Raw genomic sequence first — 25,332 nt, forward strand, 5'->3', positions numbered from 1 at the left:
CCTCCCCCTTAACACACACTCTGGAGTTTTGAAAGTCTGTTAACACAATGTCAGAAGGCCTCAGCTTGGCCTGAGTTCCACTACCGGAACAATCTTCCTAAACGTTCGCATGGAAATGATTGAAAGTGCAGACCCTGTATCCAGTTCCATAGCCAATGGAACCCCTTGTAGCTTCACCTTAAGTGACAGCTTTTTCTTAATGGGCTTGTGTGTGCCTGTCCTATAGATGCTTCTTCGTGAAGCGCAAAACCCCACCCTGTTTTGGCTGGGAACCCTGGTACCTTTCAGGTGCAATTCTTCCTGAGGTTGTACCTTCTGACGGCCCAGGCACACAGCTGAAATGTGTCCTTGTTTTCCGCACGCCCTGCGGATAGCGGAGCGGAACTTGCAGTCGGCTCTCTTGTGGCGACCTCCACAACCGATGCACTTGGGGAGAGCAGAAAAGCTTCCTTTTTGTTTTCCTTCCTTTGTGGGGTGGAGACAGTCCACTTCCTCGTCAGGATCCTCCTCAGAGTTCCTTTGGATTTCTTCCTGGTGCACGGATGCAGCATCTGGACTGTTTCTGATCGGCCGCATATTCTTGATGGCGCCGCCTGCTTCTTCTTCTGCGGTGACCTCTCTCAAGGCATCTTGGAATGACAAGTCCTCCTTGGCAAAAAGTCTCTGTTGTAACTCTCTATGCCTTAGATCGCATACAAATCTGTCCCTCAGTCGTTCTTCGAGGTCTTTGAACTCGCAATGTTTGGCGGCTTTCCTCAACGCGGCGATGTACTCCTTGGCCGATTCTCCGTGTCGTTGATCCCTCAGCTCGAAGGTGTGGCGCCACGCGATGACGGATATCTTGGGCTGGAAGTGCTCCTTCAGTAGCTTTTTTAGATCTGCATAGCTGACAGACTCTAGAGGGACAGGTGCTGCAAGGTTCTCAGTGATTTCGAATGCGTCTTGACCGCAAACGCACAGCAGTGTGGCAGCCTTTAAACTATCTTCCCGTACTTGATTTACCTTGAGGTAGTTTTCCAAGACTTCTTTATTCTTAGTTCAACTTACAGTTGGAAGACGCCGGCAACGCCCAAAACTCTTGGCCTCTTATATAGGCCATTCCCGGGTCAATCTGCAACTTTTGGCGCGCCAGCACTTACGCATGCGCACAAGTACTGGCGACAGCCTGTCTGGTCCTGGGCAACTTGCACCTGCTTGCACAGGCTCAGGACATAACACATCCATTTCAAAGACTACACTTATACAAGAGCTTAATACTTCTCCTACGACATGCAAGTCATCTCCACCAAGCTCTTCATTCCCACATGCATTTTCACTACCAGAAGACACTCTGGAGGGATTGGCCTGAATCTAATATGAACTTGTTCCTTGTGAAAGCTCTTTTTGCTGGCAAAATGTAATACATTGAAATTTTCATACTCATTTTCTACAGATAGGTCCTGAGAGAGAATGGATGGATGAATTTTTAATTCATGAAATCTCGGTGGGAAATATATATTTATTGTGAGATTTATTTATTTATTTAAGCAGATCAGCAGTATGCCAGCATGCCATATGTGTATTGAAATATCTAATTTGTATACTGTAGACGAAATGAATTTTATCACATAGAAGCATTACATTATTAATAGTTGTTTTCTTCAAACAGCATACTATTCATTTTAATATTGGCGTGCTTGTACATGTACAACCATGATGTTATAGAGGGGGAGGAAGAAGCTCACACAAGGAGTTTCTTGTTCTTATGCAAATATATCACTTGATTGTATAGTTTGTGTCCTGCAATTATCATGACTATTGCCGATAAATGTTTTAAAGCTTATATGTTTAATTTGTGAGCCATTTCACATTTCATTGCTACTTCTCATCTGCAGATGCTGCCGATGCTGATTGGTCTCATTTGCATATTCATTATATACCCCTGTTTTCAGAGCAGTTTCCCCACAGAGTTGCCATGGCACATTGATGTATTTTCAACAGAAAGTCATTTTTTAACATTTAGAGTTTTGTCTTTCGATTAGCAGTATCTCTCCCTTGTACCACCTCCCCAATCAACACTCTTTCACATATTATACAAGGTGGGAAGCTCGTTTCCAGATAATGACAGATGATGTAAACATTTTACAGATAGGTTCAGTAGTTGTCCCTGCTCTCTAAGGAGTCTTGGTAATTTGCATAAACTGCCCACTTCAAGCAAGCTCATATAGAGCCTGCCTTATTTTCTGATTTAGTTCCTCCCCAAGGCTCAGAAGAGACACCAAGTGGGAGAATTGCAATCTCCCAAGAAATCATCATTTAACCTACTGCAAGACACTCTACACAGGGTTTTCCCTGAGGATCATTTGGAAATTTAATTGGTACAGAATGTGGCTGTGCAGGTAGTAAATGGTGCCAGATATATGGCACATATAACACCACTTTTGTGTGACTGCATTGGTTATCATGTGCTTCTGGGTGCATTTAAAAGGGCTGGTTATCAACTTTAAAGCCCAGGTTACTTGAAGGATTGCTTTTTCCAAGAGTTTCTACCCATCTACCCATCCAACATTATCTAACAAATCAGCCAAAACAATGTCAGTTGGCAGGGACTTAAAAAAACAGGCTTTTTCTGCAAAGGCCCCTGGTCTATGGAACATTATCCCTTTGGAGATTACAATGGCCCCAAACCAGTTAGTCTTTCATAAGGCTCTAAAAACCTTGTAGTTTTCCTAAATATGTCAAGGGCCCCATTTGTTAGCTTTATTATTAACAGATGGGCTGCTATGAATATTTATTTTGGATGTTTTTTTAGTGTTTTAAAATATTTTTAGTGTTTTAATTGTAATATACAGTATGTTTTGAACTATAAGCCATGCAGAGTCATTGACTGAAATAATCATCTATAAAAATCGAATAAATAAATAAATCAACCCCCCTCCCACACACACACATCTTGATTTTCCAGACTACAAGATGCCATTTTATTGATTGTTTAAATTCAAAAAGTTCAAATAACACAAGCATCCATGTCACAGAAACAAACAACTCCAAAAAAGTCTTTTGAAGGCTTCTTTATCTCACCCAACCTGAAGTTTTCCTTTATTGAAGGAGAACATCCCATCCCTCTTCTTCCACACTATCTTCTTGAAGGTTCAGAAAAATTCTATCCTGTCTGAAGGTAACAATGAACTTGGTCAATATCATGCAACATTTGCCTTAGCAAGAATGCTTCTGCTCCAGTCAGCTTCTGAAATGAACCTTGATGAGGCTGGACATCATCCAAGTTTAGCTAACTAGGTTGCAAGTAAGGCAGAAAAACCATAGCCATTTCTTGTCCTTCCTAACAGTAAAAAAGTACAAGTTATAAAATAAATATAGGGTACTTGATTGCCCTTTCATGATATCCAACATCAATCATCTAAAACAGCTGCCAACTCTAATACAAGTGCCAATCCAGCTTTATTAGAGTACTTATCCTCTTGTTGTCAAAGTATGAAAGAATGCCCCTCCATACCCACCCATGATCCTATATAGCTTTGCTTTTAGCCTTCTGAGCTGAAAAGTGGAGAGTAGCATAACACTGCAGATACAAGCAGCAAAGTCCAGATTTTGCTATTTCCCAGGACCATTCATTAGCAGTGCACCTAAAAATACAGACATAGTTTTTGCAGCATGGGATTCCCTTAAATCTTACTTGGACAAAATGGGGAAATCACTTCAAGGACTCTAGCAATTAGAATTTTTATTTTTTTATTTTATTTTAACATAAATGTATTTATACTTAACAAAGATTACCAATCCGCAGCACTAGACTATCTGATTATTCCTTACCAAATCCAAAATCAAATCTGGAACATATAGCCTGCAAAAAAGATTTATTTTTAGATCTTAATTACTCCAAGAATAATAACAAAAATGAAACAAGCCATAACTTAGAATAAAACAGGCTAGAGAAACTAATTCTTCATTTCACTCCAACTCTATAAGAGAAAAAAAGTTGACATGTTGTGCAAGAGTTACAAGACCATTAAGCAAGTAAGCAGCTGGCTCCATGACATTATGTTTTTATCCAGAAGGAGAAAAAGACCCATGAAGTTGCTTTGGGAGGGGGGGTTTACTGACTGGGAATCAGGAATGGTAGATTTTCTAATTCCAACCTAGGATGTCAGTCTAAAGCAAACCTTGTTTGGTGAAAATTACAATTCTTTTCAGTATCTCTGAAAAGGTAGGTTCCATCACATGGAACATTAGTTAGCTGACTATTGGACTTTGTTGGAATATTCATGAGCAGGAAGACTGTGGTAACTCATGTGGTAACTCAGTCAGCCAATGTGAAGAAAGTGCTACTGAGTCTGTGCAAAAGGGTATTGAGTTAGAACAGTGGTTCTCAACCTGTGGGTCGGGACCCCATTTGGGGTTGAATGACCATTTCACGGGGGTCGCCAAACAACGCAGTCCGCCATTTTTCCCCCTTTTCCTTAGCTGTGCTCCTCCCTTTTATTCTCTTGGCTTTTGAAAGCCAATAGAATAGACTCTCTTGAATAGAGTCTAATTCTATTGGCTTTCAAAAGCCAATAGGAATTGTCCAGGCTGTCTCTGCCCTGCTGAGCCCGCCAAAAGTCCCATTCTGCAAACGGTGCTGCACCAGTTGAGTAGTCCTCGACTTACGACCGGTTGAGTAGTCCTTGACTTACAACCGGTTTGGGGTCACGGCATTAAAAAGGTTGAGAACCACTGAGTTAGAAGCTGAATTTTCAGTCTCAGGTTTGTCTCTGTATCTCTCTGTAAGAAGTCTTCATTAAGCTATGTTGCTGTAAAGAAGAATGTATGGTATTGTAAATATTTTGATATGAATATAAAAAGGTTATTTTGAATCAGCTAAATGCAGTCAATTGTGAGAGCTTCTGATTTATTTTTTCACCAACAGAGAAATTAAAATTCTCTAACAGACTTGCACTTACAAATCTTTTCAGAACTGTGGAAACAGATTCTAGCCATGTGGCATCTGTGCTTCATCAGTTACTACTAAGTATTGCTCTGAACCCATTAACTTCCACTTCTAAGTTACCAGACACCTCAAAAAGTGAGTTTACAGAAGATGTAATAAATGTAAATTTAGAAGAAAGGTCCTATTCTCCACAGATTTATACATTCAAGGAATAATGGAAAGATAGGCAACAAAAAACAACCCCAATGATAACATTCAAAACCCACCAGGATAAATTTGAAAGACCTTCTCAGGTATTCTGGGGAAAAAAATAGAAAAACAGAAGCCTCCTCTATTTGACAAATGTGGAGGCAGATTTTTGTACATTTTTTTGACATTATTTCAGCTATTTTTCTGTGTGGTTTTGAAAAGATCTTTCAGGTATCTTAACTAAATTACAATTCATAAAATGCTTACTCTTGAATAGCATCTATATGACTTAAATATCAAAATGCACAGTGAAGTGCATGTAGATTAGGTGGTCTGTACTTTCCAGGATACATTCTCAGAGAGCAACAATGTAGCTGTTATGCATAATCTCTACTAATATAAATTAAGAGTATTTAACTCCCTCTTTATCCTAAGGCCAATGTGCACACTGCTGAATTTTCATAATCATATGCATTTCTTCTCAGGAACTAGAGAACAGCCTTTAATATGCTTTTCTTATTCTTAAAAAAATGGCATGTAAAAAAACATCAGTTTGAAGGCCAGAAACTAAATAAAATATGCCACAAATAGTTTGGATGTTCATCCAGTAGTTTGTGGGTTATATTTCACCACTGAAGTACTTTTAGTTGAGCCTAAAGGACTTTTATAGCATGTGTTTATTCTGTTGCCTACTGAGAATCCAACAGCAAAACAGCACATACCTCTTCCCAACGTAGATTATTGCTTAGAAGAAGGATGCGCAATTCTCTCAACCCGGGGGCCACTACCAAATAGCTGATTGTAAAAGATAAAATCAGTTATTTGCCACTGAATATCTGCAACCTCCAAAACACAGACTGATGACAATATAGATACTCAGCAGCAAGTAACTGATCTTCAGTGATGTGATTTGGGAGTTAAAATAAAGTGGCAATTATCAAATCTATTTTCCATTTCAATCATCCACCTAAAACAGCCCAAAAGGCAAAATATATTTTGACATCCTCACTTAACAATTCCCTTCTGTGACTTGTTTTGCTCTATCCACCTAACTAGGAGAGTACACTGATACATTGCTATTTACCATCAAGGCCTATCAATGTGAGTGGCCTTGACCACTATATTATGCTTTCAGTTTCTTGAAGAAGTAACAAAAAGGAGTTGATCATTTATGTTATTCCTGCCAATAACCTTCTGCTGCTATCAAAGAGCAGGATTTTTTCTAAACATATTTTAAAATGTTTGGAATCAATGGACCAAGAGCAATACTCCATAAAACCAGAGTTTAATGAGACAACTAGGGTGCTAATATTTATAAGCTCAGGCTACATACCTAGGTCAACCATTACATATACATACCTGGTTATATATGAACCATTACATGGAAAAAAATAAATGATGCACAGAGGAAAAGCAATATTTCCTTCTCAGCTGGGTGCCAAATTGTAACTATTGACTTATCTGCAGAACTCAGTGGGGCTATTTGCAGTCTACACAATGGTTTCTCAAAATTTGCTGAAGCCTTGCAACTAGGCCGCTACAAAGAGATGGCTCAAAATGATGGCATTTATTTCAGCAACCCTAATTTAGTTTACAATGCAGAGAAAGAATGATAAAGTTCTGCACTTTTTAAGAGTGTGCAACATATTTTTCCCATTTATGTAGCTATTACATCCTATTGTTCATTATGTTTTGCTTTTATTTCTCTTCAGTAAAAGATGTGTATGCTTTTGCATTTTAATTTGCATTTTAATTTATAGCAACCTCCTGTGCCAAAACCTTAAAACATAGATGAGTTTAGAACTTTGCTTCTTAATTGGTGATCTGCAGCTACTCTGCCATTTCTGTATAATCAGAAAATACAAAAAGAAATATTTAGATGCACTGATTTTAAAATTGTGGGGCAATGTGTAATAGTAGAAGCTCTGAACATTAAAAAAAATCATATTCATGGCTAAGAAGAAAAATAAAATGAAGTCTGTTCCTTAATTCTGCTATTCTTTGCAGTCGATTTTTAAGAAAATCCATAGTACCGGTATTTGGTTTGAAGCTGACCTTACTTAATCATTCTGATTGTGAGAAGCTGAAGGCTAATTAGAAAACCAGTTGCAACAATAATTCCTGGGTCATGAACCAAAAGAAAGAATACTTGGTAGTTTTACCCAAAATTGTTTATAGAGAGTAGCCGAGGCTTTTAAAATTAAAAGATAATTCATTCAAATCAATTCTGGAACACAAATGAGTTAGTGACCTGCCACAAGAAATATTTATTTCCTTTTCCCAATTTCTAAATTATATGCCACTTTAAAAGTTACTTAAGAAATAATAGTGAGTGCACATGCTAATAGATACATAGCTAGATGGATGAATTGGCAGAGTGGACAGCAATTTCCTATCAGATTGAGGCAAGAATGTAGTAGCTGCAAATTTCTGTTTAAGAAGTAAACAGAACCAGAACTAGAACCAAAACTTTGGCAGGGAAAATTGCAATATATTGGAATGTGAACAGAACAAACCTGTCTATGTTGCTAAGGGACACTGTCAGGTTTATATGCTGGGAAAGGACGGATGAAAGGGAATCAAAAAATCCATCTACAACAGTAGCTGGCGAGATGTGACTGGATACTACTGTACCTCAGATATCTTAGCTGGTACCTACAAAGATCTCCATCTACAGCAGGGGTCTCCAACCCCCAGTTAATGGACTGGCACCGGGCCGCAGCATGCCAGCAACTGGGCCACACAAACAAAGCCCCATCTGCGGGATGTGGGCAGTATGCAAAACCACACCCCCTCTGGTTCACGAAAAACCCTTTCTCCACACCATCGGTCCCTGGTACCCAAAAGGGGCCTCTGATCTACAGTATATATTTATTCGTATATTTCTTTTTTTAGATTCTTTAATTATTTTTAAAATAAGAGCTTATCAACCCATGACATATTAGCGTTCAGCATTTTTATTTTTAAGAGTACCAGTCTGGTCTGTAAACATTCTTATGAAATAAGAATTGTAGGTGGCTACAAATTAGTACATCCCACTGCCAGGAAAAATGCACAGGTAAGCTAGGATGATACAGAACAACCTGACAGGTTACAGGGGTGACAGAACTATCATGAAATGTTGTTTTCTGGTAAAGGAGTGCTATGTGACCAGGCCGCATCCATCATAATGGATATTTTATGAGACCATCCACAACAAAATTGCAAAATTCTAAATGTGCTCAACAGCAGAAAAAATTTTTTGACTGCTCACGGTCAACAATCAAGCACTAATATATATTTCAGTGAACCTGAAGTAAAGCAAAAATAGAACAAATAAAGATTTTAAAAAAATTAAATTTGCTTTTCTTGTTTTCAACAGTAAATAAATATTCAGAAATATTTACCTTGATTTGAATATAATAGAAATACAGCAGAAATCCACACATCTTACTATAAAGGGGAAGATAGAACTCTGAATGTTAACGATGGAGCCATTTCTAAAATCTAATTTTGATCTTCATAATTAACTTGGACCAGAAAGGACAGCATAAGGCAACTTTAAGAATAATAACTGAGGTCATGGCACTTTACAAAGTACAAAATTTGCATATCCTTCCCAGAGAGGCTTGCAAAATATAACAAAATATAATATAGTATTGTAGCCATTTGGAGATGAATTGGTTCAACTAAACTGAAGGTTTAGCGAAATAGCCAGAAAAAAACTAGGCAAAGTAGTAGAAGGCTAGCAAGATCTAAATAGAGGCCAAATTGTAGGATGGTTAATTTAGGTCTTCTTGGGACTCAAGCCTATCTGACTAATTGTCTGCCAGAACATGAGAGGAGGAAGAAAAGGAAAAGGCTGTGACAGCAGGAAAGCTTAAAATTTAAGCAGCATAAGCCTGACTATTGTTTTTCCTCTGCTCATTTTTGAATTGCTAGACCTGCCAAAATAGTAACTTCCTCCTCTGCTCCTTTCTGCAAACTATATAAATTAGAAGATAAATATTACAATTATTTTAAACCTAGTGTGTTCTCAAATAAAAAAAACAATCCCTTTGAGAGGGAGCTAGTATTAAAGGAGGTGGGAGCTGCATCTAGTTTAGCTTGGCTGAATTGCAAGAGACAGCTTATAAACCTAAAAGTCACATTTTTATAGAAGATGGGTTGTTTTGTTTACAATTTACAATTTGATTTTTTTAAGTGAAATATACAGTGTCACTGTAAAGCACCTGCTGTTCCCAGCTTCATCATAATGTGTAATGTAGTGGAATTAGCAATAGAAATGCAGTCAATCGTTTTTCTTGATATGAGTGGATAATTTATATAAAGGTGGATATAAATGTTGGTGCTTGCATTTTCTAACTTGTTTATAAGGTTAATTAAATATGTTCTTTCTCTACTGTCTCTCTCCTGGGGAAGAAAAATACCAGCCCAATTTATTGTAAGAACCTTGTCAAATGCCCTAAGTGGATGCAAAAAGGTATAAAGAAGGGAAGATATTAACATTTATAGTACATATCTCAGCTTCAGCCTCCAATAGTTCACCTAAAAACCTGAACTACCCATATTTACATATTGTATTTCTGAATCTGTCCAGTCTGCCTTTAATATACGCTGATAGTCCATCAGATCAGTAGAAAATTGGCTTTTTCTGTGAATATTTCATGTGCAATGGAACTCCTTTCTCATGGGAGATATATCTGGAATCATTAATCAACCTTTTAAGCAGACTTTAAAAAGTCATCCGTTTTGAATTGTTTTTCACAAAATGGTTAAGGGGATTTTGTAAAAACAATTTCTTCATTCAGAAAGCTGATTGTTTTAAATTCTATTAATTGTTAAATATACTATTTATGAGTATTTATTTCTAGTCAATGAAACTTCTCAAACAGCTAAACTCTGCAAGTGTGGAATTACGAATTTTCCATCCACCACTTTTAACTTCTAGACCCATTAAGGCAGGTCTTTCCTGTTTCTTTCATTGACTATTAAAGAAATGTGGGCTCCTGCCTCTTTTGTCTGATAGTTTTCTAAGCCATATTGCTTCACTCTTTCCTCAAGGTTATCCATGCATTCTATTACATCACAGACATGCCACATTCCACAATATAATAATAATAATAATAATAATAATAATAATAATAATAATAATAATAATAATAACCCCCAGTGAGGCACTACCTTGACCCCCAGTGAGGCACTACCTTGACGTGGTTGTGGGGCTTGTGTACTCTGAGGAAGATGAGAGCTATGCCAGAGGTTCAACCATACTGGACAGGTCTCATCAGAGGAGTCAGACAAAGAGTGTCTCTCCCATAAAAAATATGGTGAGACGTAAATTGCAGAATGCCATACCGGCTCGGACGTCGCCCGGGTTAACAAGGTCCGCACTAGATATTGGAGTTCCTGGATATCTGGTGAAAAATGGGTTACAGGACTCAGGACTGTTGGCTGAGCAACCAGGGCCAGCAGCTGCAGAACTACTGGAAGAAAAGGTGTTTACCCGTCGCAGATACACAGTGATGGAAAACAAAGAAATAATGATCTGTTACTACAGATCAAGTCCAACAAGACGAGGATATCTAAAACGAATGCACCAATTCTGGAAAGAACAACATCCAGAATCAGAAATAACAGAACAGAGACTAGCAGATCAACGCCGATTTATAACACGAAATAAAGTATTTACAGAAACAGAATTAGACGAACTGCAAAGGTTTACCCAGGGCAAAGAAATCAAAGCCTTACAAGAAGTAATTCAGAATGTAGAGGCAAACCAGGGGGAGTTGGCAGTGAAAGAATCCAGTAGAGATATACAACTGTTCTCATTTGGAAACCAGGCACCTCTTCCTCAGGAAGAACAAAACCCTCTAACTAAAGAAATAAAAGAATTGAAACAAAGAATAATTGAGCATCTAGAACAGCACAAAAACAACAGAATAAGGCTGCCTGCATTGAAGCTTGTTCCAAAGAAACAGCTAGCACAAGCATTAAAAGATGCAAATACTGCAATAGCAAGTATAAGCACCAATTCACTGCAAGAAACAAACCAATTAATGTACAGCACAGCTGCAGTTATAACAGAATACCTGGGATGCAAAATCAACAAAAAAGAAAAACAAACAAACAGTGCACCAGAAAAATGGAAGGTTAGACTAGAAAATAAGATCAGCAAGTTAAGATCACATGCAAGCAAGCTAGAACAGATGAAAGAAAAGAAGCTGAAGAACAAGAAGACCAAAGAATACCTAATCAAGAAATACCACTTAGAAACAAGGAAGATCAAGGAAGCACTGGAAATAATAAAGCAACAAATAACAGCTATAGCCAGGAAAATCAGTAGATATGAAGCTCGAATTGCAAACTATAGGCAGAACCTCCAATTTCAATCCAATCAGAAACGTTTCTACCAATCCATCAATGGAGAAACTGCAAGGAATCAGTCAGTACCTGACAAGGAAGAAACAGTGCAGTTCTGGAAGCAGATATGGGATAACCCAAAGAAATACAACAAGGATGCGGCTTGGTTAAAAGAGGTGGATGCAAATAAAACAGAAGTTGAAATGAAAGAACTAGTAATAACAACAAAAATGGTAGAAAAAAGAGCAAAGAAAATCAAAAATTGGTCAGCACCAGGTGAAGATGAACTGCATGGGTTTTGGTTGAAACATCTAACTGTTATACACCCACTCATTGCCAAGCAATTCAACAATATACTACAAGGAGGAGAAATTGAAAAGTGGCTAACAACTGGGAAAACCTACCTAATAATGAAAAATCCAGCAAGAGGGGCAACACCAGGTAACTACAGGCCAATTACCTGCTTACCAACAACTTTCAAATTACTAACTGGTGTGGTAGCTGATGCAGTACAACAGCATCTAGTTGAAAACAATCTCTTTCCACCTGAGCAGAAAGGAAACCGCCCCAATAGCAGAGGAACAAAAGATCAACTCCTAATAGACAAAATGATCTTGGAAAACTGCAAGAGAAGGAAGACCAACCTGAATGTGGCATGGATTGACTACAAAAAGGCATTTGACTCTCTGCCACATGATTGGATAATAAAGTGCCTAGAAATAACAGGAGTCAGTAGAAACATCAGAAAATTTGTGCAAAGATCGATGGCACAATGGAAGACACAGTTGCAGATCAATGGTGAGAGGCTGGGAGAGGTTAATATCAAGAGAGGAATATTTCAAGGAGATTCATTATCACCATTACTATTTGTTATTGCACTGTTTCCTCTGTCAACAATACTGAATAACTCAGGACATGGCTATCAAACATCAAAAACATCTGCTAGACTATCCCACCTCCTTTACATGGATGATCTGAAGCTGTATGGAAAAACATCATCTGAAATAGAATCGCTGCTCAACACTGTCCGTATATATAGCCAAGATATTGTAATGGAGTTTGGCTTGGACAAATGTGCCACACTTACTATCAAACAAGGAAAAATAGTGAAAACTGAAGGAATCAAGATGCCCCACGAAAATAACATTAAAAGTCTGGATGAGGAAGATACTACAAATACTTGGGTATCCTTCAAGCTGACAACATCAAGCACACTGAAGTCAAGAAAAAGATTAGAGGTGAATACATCAAGAGAGTGAAGAAGATCTTAAAATCCAAACTCAATGGAGGAAATACCATAAAGGCAATCAACACCTGGGCAATCCCAGTCATTAGGTACACAGCTGGAATAGTGGACTGGACTCAAGCAGAACTAAAAGCAATGGATAGGCAGACCAGAAAAATAATGACAATGAATCATGCCCTTCATCCACGCAGTGACATTGATAGACTTTATCTACCAAGGCAAATAGGTGGGCGTGGAATGCTACAAGTACATCAGATGGTTGAAGAAGAAAAAATGGCTTTGGAAGAATATCTGAAGAACAATGATGAAGATGCACTGAAATTAGTATATCAGGAAGGCTTACTAACTACTGGAGAGACCAAACTGGCCTACAAGAAAGACCAAATGAAGAACAGAATAGAGGCATGGGAAGACAAAGCACTACATGGCCAATACATTAAAAAAATAGCTGGGAAAGCAGATAATAATAAAACCTGGCAATGGCTAAGAGCAGGAAAATTGAAGAAAGAGACCGAGGGACTAATTCTGGCTGCACAAGACCAAGCCTTAAGGACAAATGCATACAAAGTCAAAATTGAGAAGACAGCAACAGACAGTAAGTGCCGCCTATGCAAAGAAGCTGAAGAAACAGTGGACCACTTGGTAAGCTGTTGCAAGAAGATTGCACAGACTGATTACAAGCAGCGACATGACAAAGTAGCAACAATGGTGCATTGGAGGATCTGCAAAAAATATCATTTGCCTGTAAGCAAAAACTGGTGGGATCATAAAATAGAGAAAGTCATAGAAAATGATAAAATTAAACTGCTCTGGGACTTCAGAATTCAAACAGACAAGCACCTGCAACATAACACCCCAGACTTAACAATTGTCGATAAGAAAGACAAAAAAGTCTGGATAGTGGACGTGGCAGTGCCTGGAGATAGCAGAATAGAAGAGAAAGAACTGGAGAAGATAACAAAATACAAAGACCTACAAATAGAAATAGAAAGACTGTGGCAAAAGCAAGCAAGGGTAGTACCAATAGTCATAGGCTCCTTGGGTGCAATCCCAAAACAACTGGAGCACCACTTGAACACCATTGGCATTGACAAATTTGCTATTAGTCAATTGCAAAAGGCGGCCTTATTAGGAACTGCTTCCATCCTGCGACGATATCTGTAATACCATCAAACATCCACATCTGCCTATCCCAGGTCCTGGGTAAGGACTCGATAGGTAGACAAAATGCCAAATCCAGTCTGAACATCTGGCTGACTGTGCGATGATTAATAATAATAATAATAATAATAATAATAATAATAATAATAATAAAGTTGGAAGGGACCTTGGAGGTCATCTAGTCCAACCCTCTGCTCAGGCAGGAAACCCTATACCATTTCGGACAAATGGCTATCCAGTTCTTCTTAAAAACTTCCAGTGTTGGCACATTCACCGCTTCTCGAGGCAGGTTGTTCCACTGGTTAATTGTTCTAACTGTCAGGAAGTTTCTCCTTAGTTCTAGGTTGCTTCTTTCTTTGGTTAGTTTCCACCCATTGCTTCTTGTCCTGCCTTCAGGCGCTTTGGAAAATAGCTTGACTCCCTCTTCTTTGTGGCAGCCCCTGAGATATTGGAACACAGCTATTATGTCCCCCCTCGTCCTTCTCTTCGTTAAACTAGACATACCCAATTCCAGCAACCATTCCTTATATGTTTTAGCCTCCAGTCCCCTAATCATCTTTGTTGCTCTTCTCTGTACTCTTTCTAGAGTCTCAACATCTGTTTTACATTGTGGTGACCAAAACTGGATGCAGTATTCCAAGTGTGGCCTTACCAAGGCATTGTAAAGTGGTATTAATACTTCACGTGATCTTGATTCTATCCCTCTGTTAATGCAGCCTGCATTGTGTTGGCTTTTTTGGCAACTGCAGCACACTGCTGGCTCATATTTAAATGATTGTCCACTAGGATTCAGAGATCCCTCTCACAGTTACTACTATTGAGCAAGGTGCCACCTATGCTGTACTTGTGCATTTGGTTTTTCTTGCCTAAATGTAGGACCTTGCTTTTTTCACCATTGAATTTCATTTTGTTAGATAGCGCCCAGTGTTCAAGTCTGTCCAGATCCTCCTGTATCTTAAGCCTGTCTTCTGGAGTGTTGGCTATTCCTGCCAGCTTGGTGTTGTCTGTAAATTTGATGAGTTCCCCATCTATCCCTTCATCCAAATCATTGATGAAGATGTTGAAGAGCACTGGGCCCAGAACAGAGCCCGGGGCACCCCACTACACACTTCCCTTCATGTAGATGTGGTTCCATTGAGGACCACATGCTGAGTATGGCCGGTCAGCCAGCTACAGATCCATCTGGTGGTGATGCTGTCTAACCCGTATTTTTCTATCTTTTCAAGTAGTAGGTTGTGGTCTACTTTGTCAAAAATAGATGGAATAAGTACAAATCCAGGTTATTTTCAAAAACACCTTTGTGGTTCTTGGCACAAGAAACATTTTAAAGGCAAGGAAAATAGGCAAATACAAATGGTTAACTTATTGTGAGATACTAGAATTTTGTCACAAGAAATACAAAATAAAATCAAGAGAAGAACGTGGCAGAGAAACATATTTGCCAATGTATGATAATTTATAAATGAAAAAATGAGAAAATATATGATTGAAAGGATTGAAATTTACACTATGTTATAATCTTAAAGATATTTTTTTTAAAAAAAAAAATGATGTACTAATATATATCTATACTGCACAGACTCATCCCAAACAGCAAGATGAGTGGTATAAATTTAATAATAAATAAAAAGTCACAAGAGAAACTGCGAGGATGTATAAAATCATTTCAAGTACACATTGGAAATTTAAACAACAAGAAAGGACATGTTATCATGCTTGGTGGATATGTAAAAAAGCTAGAAAATTTGGAAAGAATGGAGCTCCAAAATAAAATTTTGATGATTGATCTGGAGTCTGCTCAATGGAAGTACAAAAAATTTGGGTTTTATTGTATGTAGATACATACATATATATATGGTATAGCCATTGTGCTATACCTTTTCAAGTTAAGTACTTATGCAGAGCACAGAAAGGAGCAAGAAATAGTAATCCAGATAAATTAAAGGCATAACATTCAAGAAAATAAATCTGTATCTGATGAAAAGAAGTAGAAGATTGTGGATTATTTTTGTTATTTTTAATTAGATATTTATTATTTAATCTTATTTCTGTTAGTTTATATATATAGAACTAAGATGTCAGCCTTGAAAATCCTGATTAAAATTTTTAGAAGAAAAAGAAATGTTAAATTATTCCTTGTTTTTATTCCTCTTTAACATAGGAAGATCCCTAAAGTAAATCCCACTATTGCCAAACCCACACTGAGTCCACTTAGACCAGTGGTGACGAACCTATGGCACAGGTGCCAGAGGCGGCACTCAGAGCCTTCTCTGTGGGCACGCGCACCATCGCCCCAGTCCTAGGCCTTCAGCTGGGTTTTATAAAACCTTTTCGCTTTAGGCCTCCACCACCATGTGCAAAAAAAAAAAAAAAAGGTTCAGTCAATTTCAACTTCTTGCGGGGGAAAAAAAAAGATCTTGCAAAGCTGGAATTGATTGATTGAATTTTTTAGTCCCATCCAGTCTGCCGTTACCACTGCAGCTACACCCACCCAATGGGCCATGTCCACCCAATTGGCCACACACAGACAATGGGCCACACCCACCCGGCACTCGACAATGCATAAGTGGGTTTTGGGTTGCAGTTTGGGCACTCAGTCTCTAAAAGATTCGCCATCACTGACTTAGACTAACACCTTTGTAAGTATGCAGATAAGGTTAATACTTCGTATTGATTAAGGAAAATATTTGAAGCTCATGGTTGGAAGAAAACAACCAAGCTCAGAGAACATAAAAAACCCTTCATTACTACATCATATTAAGACATACAGCAGCCTGGTTTGCTTGACAGCAATTTGTGTATTTATGGCTATATATTTTGGATAAACATAGCCAACCTCTGTTACTCAGCCAACCATAATCAAATAAACATGTTTATTGCTGTGATATTGCACATTTTTGCAGAGTTGTTACTTATGGCATTAATGCCAATATGAAGACGTGAGGGTACATGGACAGCAGAATGTCCTGTATTACTTTAGTTTCCAGGCAGTCATGTCAATAGAATTGGTGAAGGCATACACAAACTCCTGAAAATCAAGAAGATTTTTAAGCAAGTCTCTTTCTTGCTGTGATGGTTGATTCAAGTACAGTACTATATTTATCTGAAAGAAAAACTAGATTTTTTTTCTAAACATTAACCTTTAAATTGAGAAGATTATGTCTCATTTGTAGAGAACAGTTTAGAGATATGATTTAATTTTACAAGCAATAGTGTGTTTTAACTGACTCCAGTTTACAGCTATTTAATTCTTTTAAATTATCAAATTTTTGAATTATTTGTTTTCATACAAACAGTATTTGCCCTGTTAACATTTCCAATCATTAGCAAGGTAATATAAACTTTTATTTCCATTTTCTTGACAGAGAGATCTCTCAAAATGATGACCTGGAAACTATAGAATCAGATGTTTTCTCACACCTGCCCAAGCTTTATGAAATGTAAGTAATAAATGGAATTAAAAGTAGAAAATCTCATAAAAATGTGATGAACTAATTGATGAAATAATATAAATGTTATTTATATTTATCAAAAAAAAGAGGACAACAGTCTATTTCTATCCCACTATTGGTGACTATCATGGTCTTGGAAGCATGGTACCATGACTATCTTTCCCTTGGAGCCTGAAAAAATGTACCAATATTTTTATTAAAAAATAGAAATTAGCCCTTGGCTGCCATTTCTTCACTTCTAGACTCAGTAAAATCACTATAAAGTGTCACTCACCAAACATTCCTGTGGAGGGTATTATGAAGATGTAGTATCATCACTGAAAAGGCTGCCTCTTTTTTCCTGCTTGCCTGATATTGAAAATGGTGGCACTTTGGAGAAGCTTCAAATAATAATCTAAGATAATAAACAGTTTCAAAAGGAAAATATTGAAGCCCTGATTTACTCAATGAGTTGTAAGGAATGATACATTTGGAGTAAAGGAAGGAATTACCAGATTGATCATAATCCTTGAACAGGTAAGTTTTCAAGATAAGCTCTGTCTGAAATCAAATTCATAAAGTCAATTTATGATTAACTTGTCGTGATAAATTGACATTATGAATTTGATCATTGATAATTCATACTATCACAGTATCTCTCTATTGATCTGTTCTTATCAAAAGACTAACTTACCATGTGATAAGTTAGTCTTTCGGTAAGAACAGATCAATAGAGAGATACTGTGATAGTAAGCATCTAACAATTGATTCACAATAAGCTTGTATGTGGGGCTACAGTTATCATATGTAGATGTATACATTGATTACACTGACATCAGAAAAGTAAGGTTTGGGTAATGGTCCTCAAGAGATGGTGGTGCCTTTCTATAAACATATAACTTGATATCAAAGTTATAGTGAAATTTTATATTTGATAAGTTACATACAACTTAATAGATAAATACTGATTACCCACTCTATTTACTATCAAAGAGCAAGATTTAAGTCTTTACAATACATATTCCCATGAACATATTTCTTTTTTCCCTACAGAAGGATTGAGAAAGCAAACAATCTTGTGTATATTGATAGAAATGCATTCCAGAAACTTCCCAGTCTCAGATATTTGTAAGTTTGTGATTTATGTAACTGTTTCAAATCAAGTTATTTTTACATACAGTATTCTTTTTATTTTGTTTTGTCTACACAATAACCATCCAGTCAATTTCTTTCATGTAATTAATGCAACTGGTCCTGTGGTGAAAACAATTCATATTCCCAGTTCAAAAATGAAAGTTTTGATGATGGCAACTCTATTTTATTTCAGGTTCTTGCTTATGCATTTATTGCTATGTTTTTTAGTGTTTGTAGAATGTAACTGTGGGAATAAAATGGAATTGTTCCTTGATAAGTGTGGCAGTTTCTTCTTTCTCCCATTTCCATAAATGAAACATGTTATGAGCTTCAAAAGCCTTCTGAGAAAAAGTATATAATAAACTACGTATGTAATTCTAAGAACTGCAAGTTACTATCAGAAATATATCTCTAATTCTGTTATGTTTAAGGAGCAGCGGGCAATTCTGCTCTTCCCTTTGCTGCCATAATAATCCACATAATGATCCAGAAGAGCATTCTGGTTCTAAGAGGGTTTGTTTCTAAATGTAATCCATTGACTTAATTGAAGCCAAAGTACTCTTCTGTTTGGATAGATATTTGCAGTGAAGGGATATTCAACAGGAAAAAGTCTACTAGCTCTTCCCTTTACTGTGTTCTTACCACTCTGTGGATACAGTCAGATATTGGAATAGGAATTAGCACTTTCCATGTGCATCAAAAATTCATTCATGCAGCACTGCCTACAACAGATGCCCTTTTTTTCCCAAGTAGCTCATATATTCTTTGAATATATGTATATTGTACTAAACTTGGAAACAGGCAAATATTAATGATAGAAAACAAAGACTTCACATCCTTATGGTTGAAGAAACAAGCTTAAAGATGTAATAGCCTTTTTTGTTGTTACTGTTGCACTTTTCATGACCAAAAGCCTTTTTTTTTTTGAACCCCTGCCTTAATTTGTGATGGAGATACAAGAAGTTAGGCTCAGTTTGGTTTAGGGAATTGTGACACATTCAGTACTATGCTGCCATTTCTTATTTGAATTCTTAAAAACTATGGTCTTTACCTGAGGCAAATTCAGCAATTTGTAATGTGTTTCTTTTTTAATTATTTTTGGCACTGCAATGTATTCACAAATGCCATGCCAGACCAGTTTTTTCCCAGCTTTATTTCACACTGATCAGTTGATGAGATATAATGGAAAGGCAAAAGAATCTCAGTGCTTCATCACAGCATTACACACTCCACTGAGAAAACTTGAGTGGCTTTTTAAAAACTTAATGAATAAAGAAAAGGGACAGAGCTGCAGATACCAATGTAAATTTATTTTTCCATTTCTTTCAGGCACCACATTATTTAGACTTTTCATGTTATGAGGAAAGGTGCCAAGAAAACAGGATTATTTGCTTATTGCTTCCTGCAGTCATACAATAACTTTCTTCTAAAGGTTGCAGTACAAATAGTCCTTGACTTACGACTACAATTGGGATTGGAATTTTGGTTGCTATGTGATGTGGTCATTAAGCTGGACCTGATTTTATGGACATTTTCACTGCAGTTATTAAGCAAATTGCATAGTCATTAAGCGACTTATGTAGTCATTAAGCAAATCCAGCTTCCCCAGCTGACTTTGCTTTGGCCACAAAAGTTGTAATACCATGTTTCCCCAAAAATAAGACCGGTCTTATATTAATTTTTGCTCCAAAAGACACATTAGGGCTTATTTTCTGGTTAGGTCTTATTTTTAGGGAAATGTGGTATTAAATGTATCCGATTGGCTGACAATCTTAACTGGGGCTTATTTTTAGGGTGGGGCTTATATTATGAGTATCCTGAAAAATCATGCTAGACCTTCTTCTGGCTGGGTCTTATTTTCAGGGAAACATATTCTATCTACTTGATACTGATAAATCATAACCAGCTCCATATACAAGTAAATCCTCAACTTACAACAGTTCATTTAGTGATGGTTCAAAGTTACAACAGCACTGAAAAAAGTGACTTATATTTATTAGACTTGGTTGGTTTGTAACTAAAGCAGCATATAAGTTTGAACAAGCAAGCAAGCAAATAAATAAATACAGTCTATGTTAAGTCATGTTAAGTCTATGTTAAGTCACTCCATGGTCACATGATTAAAATTCAAACACTTGGCAACTGGCTCATATTTAAGATGGTTACAGTGTCTCAGGGTCAAGTGATCACCTTTTGTGATCTTCTGACAAGCAAAGTCAATGGGAAAGCCAGATTCACTTAACAACTGTGTTACTGAATTAATAACTACACTGATTCACTTAACAACTGGGACAAGAAAGGTCATAAACTGGGGCAAAATTCACTTAGCAACTGACTCACTTAGCAACACAAATGTTGGGTTCATTTGTGGTTGTAAGTTGAGGACTACCTGTACTGAGTCATACACAATTAGGAAACTAGGCTTACCCTGCCATATGGCATGATTTCTGGGCGAATAATATTATTGACATCACTCATTTAGAAGAAAAGGCCCGCACTATTATATACACCTCTGAACTACAGGAGTAACTTCTGAGTAAACATAGACAGAATTTAGCTTCATATCACATTTTATTTCTATTAATATATATTCCTTAATTGGAAAAAAGAAATTGCAATTATTTCATGTCCCTCTTCCACATGTTAATTTTTAAACTCTCTACTTAACTTTGAAATCATAATCAGGCATCCATAAAGATTAATAACGTATTTCAAACTAAAATGCTGGTTAATAACTACTTTATGCAATAACAAAAAGAATGAATATGATTAGGGTCCAATTACATTTGTTAAGGGCTTTCATTCATTGTTTCTCCATCCCTCCCGCTTTTTTTAAGGAAAGTGTGCCCTTGACTTGCTTCCAAAGATTTGTCAAACAGAGCATAAAATTGTTAATTGCTTCTTTCCAGCACAGGCCAAATGGACAATCTGTTTCCAAATGGTAGCTTGTTGCCCTTTTCAATACTGTAGATATAAACTTCATTAAAAGGAAAGAGTAAGGGGAACTATTGTCTGCTAATGTTTTGGCTTTTTAGATCACACTGTTGGGCTCTTTTGTTTCCAGAGTTGCTGTTCATTTATAATCTGGATTCTAGAATGTTCTGCCATTTCAAGAGATGGGAAAGAAATCCATCATAAATTCCTTTTTCAAGTTCAATGGCAGGAGATACCAACAGATGAAAACACAATGTGCTGAGTTGGCTAGATTAGATCTGAATGTTTCTTTTATTGGAATGAACATTTGGGAAAGCTGCATGAAGAAAAGCATACCTTGGATAGCTTAAAAGTATATGTACAAAAAAGTATACATTGTGGAAAGTGGGATATAAATTTATGCTTATTAGGAAAAGGTTAAGAAAATGTATACAACAATTACAACAAATACAATTCAGGAGATGATTTAAAAATATTTGCAGGAAATATTTTTACAGAGCAGTACTTGAAAACATCATATTGGACATAGACTGTATTTATTTATTTGCTTGCTTGCTTGCTTGCTTGCTTGCTTGCTTGCTTGCTTGCTTGCTTGCTTGTTCAGGCTTATATGCTGCTTTAGTTACAAACCAACCAACTCTAATGACTATAATCCCATCCACACATCTTTACTCTTAACAGATTTAAACAAATTTGAACCTATATATAGTTCAAATTTGAAAGGGAATGGGATTTCTCTGGCACTGAAATTCATTTTGGGTTTAGTTTATAATTGTACATCCTTAGGGGTTGAAGAACTGGCAAGGTCCTAGCACCAGGGGAGAAGCTTTGGCAGTGGTTCAAGCCTGACAACTCATGCTGCAGTAAGCGTGTTCCCTTTTGCTCCACTTCAGATTCAAAAACATCCCCTTGCTGCAACATGACCATATATCACAGTGTTGTACAAACATACAGTTTCATCTCTGAAACATGTAAGATAGAGAACCATAATCCTGGAGAAAATCTATCTATGTACAGTAATTGCTAAGAATTTTATTTTGAATTGTTTACTTTACAAATAAATGTAATTGCTTGCATAAAACAGTATTCAGTCCACAGACCTAGTATGGGAAATAGGGAGAGCTGCTCTATTCTCTCAGAAAAAAAAATGCCCTATGTCCACTAATCTGAAAAACCTAAGAGAAACACAAGCAACTTCTCCATTGGATAGCCATTCTCAGGAAGTCACTCAGCCAAGCCACATTCTGGCATACTGAGTAAGACAAGATTTGCCACTTCTCCTTTGCTCCTTGCAAAGAGCAAAATGTCATCAGTATTCACAGGCTCTTGGCTGTAGTGCTTAAAAGCCTTCCTTTGCATGCTGTTTTGTTCTCAAGAAAATGTTGTGAAGATATGAAATAAGTCAGATAATAAACCGTTATTAGATGGAAACAGTGCAGAACATTATGATACTGATTTGAAGGCTGACTTTGGAATGGAACTAGTTGTCCCTGATGTTGGATATGTGACTTACTCCACAAACGTATTAGTTCTTCTGCAGTAATTCTTTGTTGCTTCTTTTCATATTTCAGAATCCCTTCAGAATCCTCACAAGTGTGAGGACAAAACTTGCTTTTTCCCTTTCAGTGTCACATACTGTAACTGAGAACTATGCAGCATATCTGAACAAAGTTGTTTAGTGGAGTCAGAAATAATGTCAGTGACAAGATCACAAGATCACCCTGGGACAGCTTTCTCCAGTCTAGCACTCTCTGGTTCTGTGGAATTATAAATCCCATTATTTTTAATCATTTTTGCTTTCCTGCAAATATATTGGATTAACAGTGAACATTCTGGCTTGCAGTGATACAACTGGAGGGCACCCATGTTGAGAAGGCATTTCTCATGAATCTCTCCTTCCTCCCATAAATAATTATGACTATATATTTTTTTTCTCTTCTTTTAGGTTAATATCGAACACTGCCATCCGATTTTTGCCTGTTGTTAACCAAGTATACGCTTTGCAGAAAGTTGTGTTGTAAGTTTTTCCTGGATTTTTTTGCAGTTTGTATGTTCCTGCATGTGTGTTGTAAGAGAAAGAGAGAGTCATGGGGGGGGGGGAAGCAAAGGAAAGAGAAATAGGAGATATAAATTAAGATGGATTCCATTCAGATTACAGTTAGGTCTTACAACTCTTCAACAGAGTAAAATCTCAGATTTTAAACTTGCAATGCGAACATGAAAATATAAATTGATACTGGATAATACATATTTTATTTCTGGAAACTCTACAAAAGTTTCAAAGTGAATATAGCTTCAAAATTAAACAATAGATCAAATTAAAATTATTTCTAGTAAGATACATTTATCAACATCATGTGAACATACTTCCATTTATGCAGAGACTCTTCCTCTCCATCTCTTTCACATGTACCTATATGCCCTTCCCCAGATCTACTTCAAAGAGCCCTTAGCCTTTCTCCAGAGCAAGCATAGGGGCAAGAGAAGAAGCTGCAGAGGGAAGGAGTAATTCATTCTCCTAATATCTGTAGCAGCAAATGCACACCCCTGGAATTCATTCATAAAATAATTCTGAAGACAATAAAGCCATTTTGCACATGGAAACCACATGCCATTGGCATCTATACAAGAATAGTTTCCCAGAAAAAAATAGGATTTACCTTCAAACTTCTCTCTTTCTAAAATCAGATTTTGACCTTTCCTTGTTAATTTCAAATTCTGTCCTCCTGATAGTGATCACAGCAGAGAGAGAATTACGTGTGGTGATCATTGGTTGGAGATTCAGCCACCATGAAAAAGAACTTTAGTAAAATACCAGAATTTGATCATCAATAAAGCAGTATTAGTTGTTATATAAAGTACTTATTATATACTTTATATATTATATATTTTGATATGATTGTAATTATGTAATTATGTTCTCACTTCATTTTTATTTTGGTACTTACTACTATAAAATCTTAAAGGATCTGCGTTGTATTTCAACAATACAGTATGAAAATCCATGTTTGTATCCCTTTCCTTAACTTTCCTTTTAATCTCAGAGATATTCAAGACAATATAAATATTCGCAAAATTGAAAGAAATTCTTTTCTCGGCCTAAGTTCTGATCGTGTTGATATGTAAGTTACATCTGATTTTATACATATACATGTTATTTATTCTTGCCCATCTATTTGTAAGTAGATCTTTTGTTATCTGAGAAGTTTTAAAATTAAGATTTATGAACTGCTATTCAGTTGTATGATACCTAAAATAGTGCCATCTTGGGGGGGGGAAGGAAACAATTACATGCAATTTATCTTGGCAAATAAGGGCAGATTGGCATTAAAAATCACCTTTGCTTCCATCGTTACTGATTTATCCAATTCAATCACTTTTCTCATGGCATTTCCAGTGTCTGCTTACAGCATGTCCTATATAGTCCTTCCTTTTTCACGTCCTCATTTTCTCAAGTTTATACTGCTTAACCTACATTTTTTTAAAAAATGCAGATGCTACAGTAGGCTTTGAATTTACTACAGCTTTCCAACTGATTAAATTTCATGGATGTGAAAATGGGCTTCAGTGCTGACAGGGCTTTACTCCTTTTGCATTCAATGCTCCCCCCAGCTCTCTTTCTCAACATGAAGCACATTTAAAAATTAATGATGCTCCCATTCCTTCCCCCTTTCACATGCCAAGGCACTCTCATATCATTCAAGTGCCACTCAAAGTCAGCAGGATGGCTTCTTATTTCCTGTCAGCTCCTGACATTCCCTTCCTTCATTAAACGATGGGGAGAGCAGCTGATTATTTGATACACTTACGCATAATGTTAATATATCATCACTGGCTACTTCACAGGACACTGTCATGCTGCCTGCTTGGAACCTTTTGCATTGTGTCGTTTACTAAATCAGCATGCAGCCTTGACACTTCTCATCTCTTGTCTGTTGGGCATAACTGAATATATGTAGGGCAAAGCA

At 36.9% G+C, this 25,332-nt stretch overlaps 1 protein-coding gene across 2 annotated transcripts in view; it reads left to right on the top strand.

Annotated features, from left to right (window-relative positions):
* LOC120307706 (follicle-stimulating hormone receptor-like) overlaps positions 1–25,324 on the top strand; it is a 67,923-nt gene extending 42,599 nt beyond the window's left edge. The window contains exons 3-6 of one of the 2 annotated variants that reach the window (XM_039342732.1): positions 17,231–17,305; positions 18,353–18,424; positions 23,310–23,381; positions 24,409–25,324. In XM_039342732.1, coding sequence (XP_039198666.1) covers positions 17,231–17,305; positions 18,353–18,424; positions 23,310–23,381; positions 24,409–24,490 — 301 coding nt within the window. In that variant the 3' untranslated portion in view covers positions 24,491–25,324. Of the gene's footprint in view, positions 1–17,230; positions 17,306–18,349; positions 18,425–23,309; positions 23,382–24,408 lie in introns of both variants that reach the window. The other variant, XM_039342731.1, reaches the window with a different exon arrangement.
* Positions 25,325–25,332: the final 8 nt, after the last annotated feature.

Source organism: Crotalus tigris, unplaced genomic scaffold (assembly GCF_016545835.1).
Source record: "Crotalus tigris isolate CLP2741 ecotype Arizona unplaced genomic scaffold, ASM1654583v1 scf7180000017810.681375, whole genome shotgun sequence".
Classification (NCBI taxonomy): Eukaryota; Metazoa; Chordata; class Lepidosauria; order Squamata; family Viperidae; genus Crotalus; species Crotalus tigris.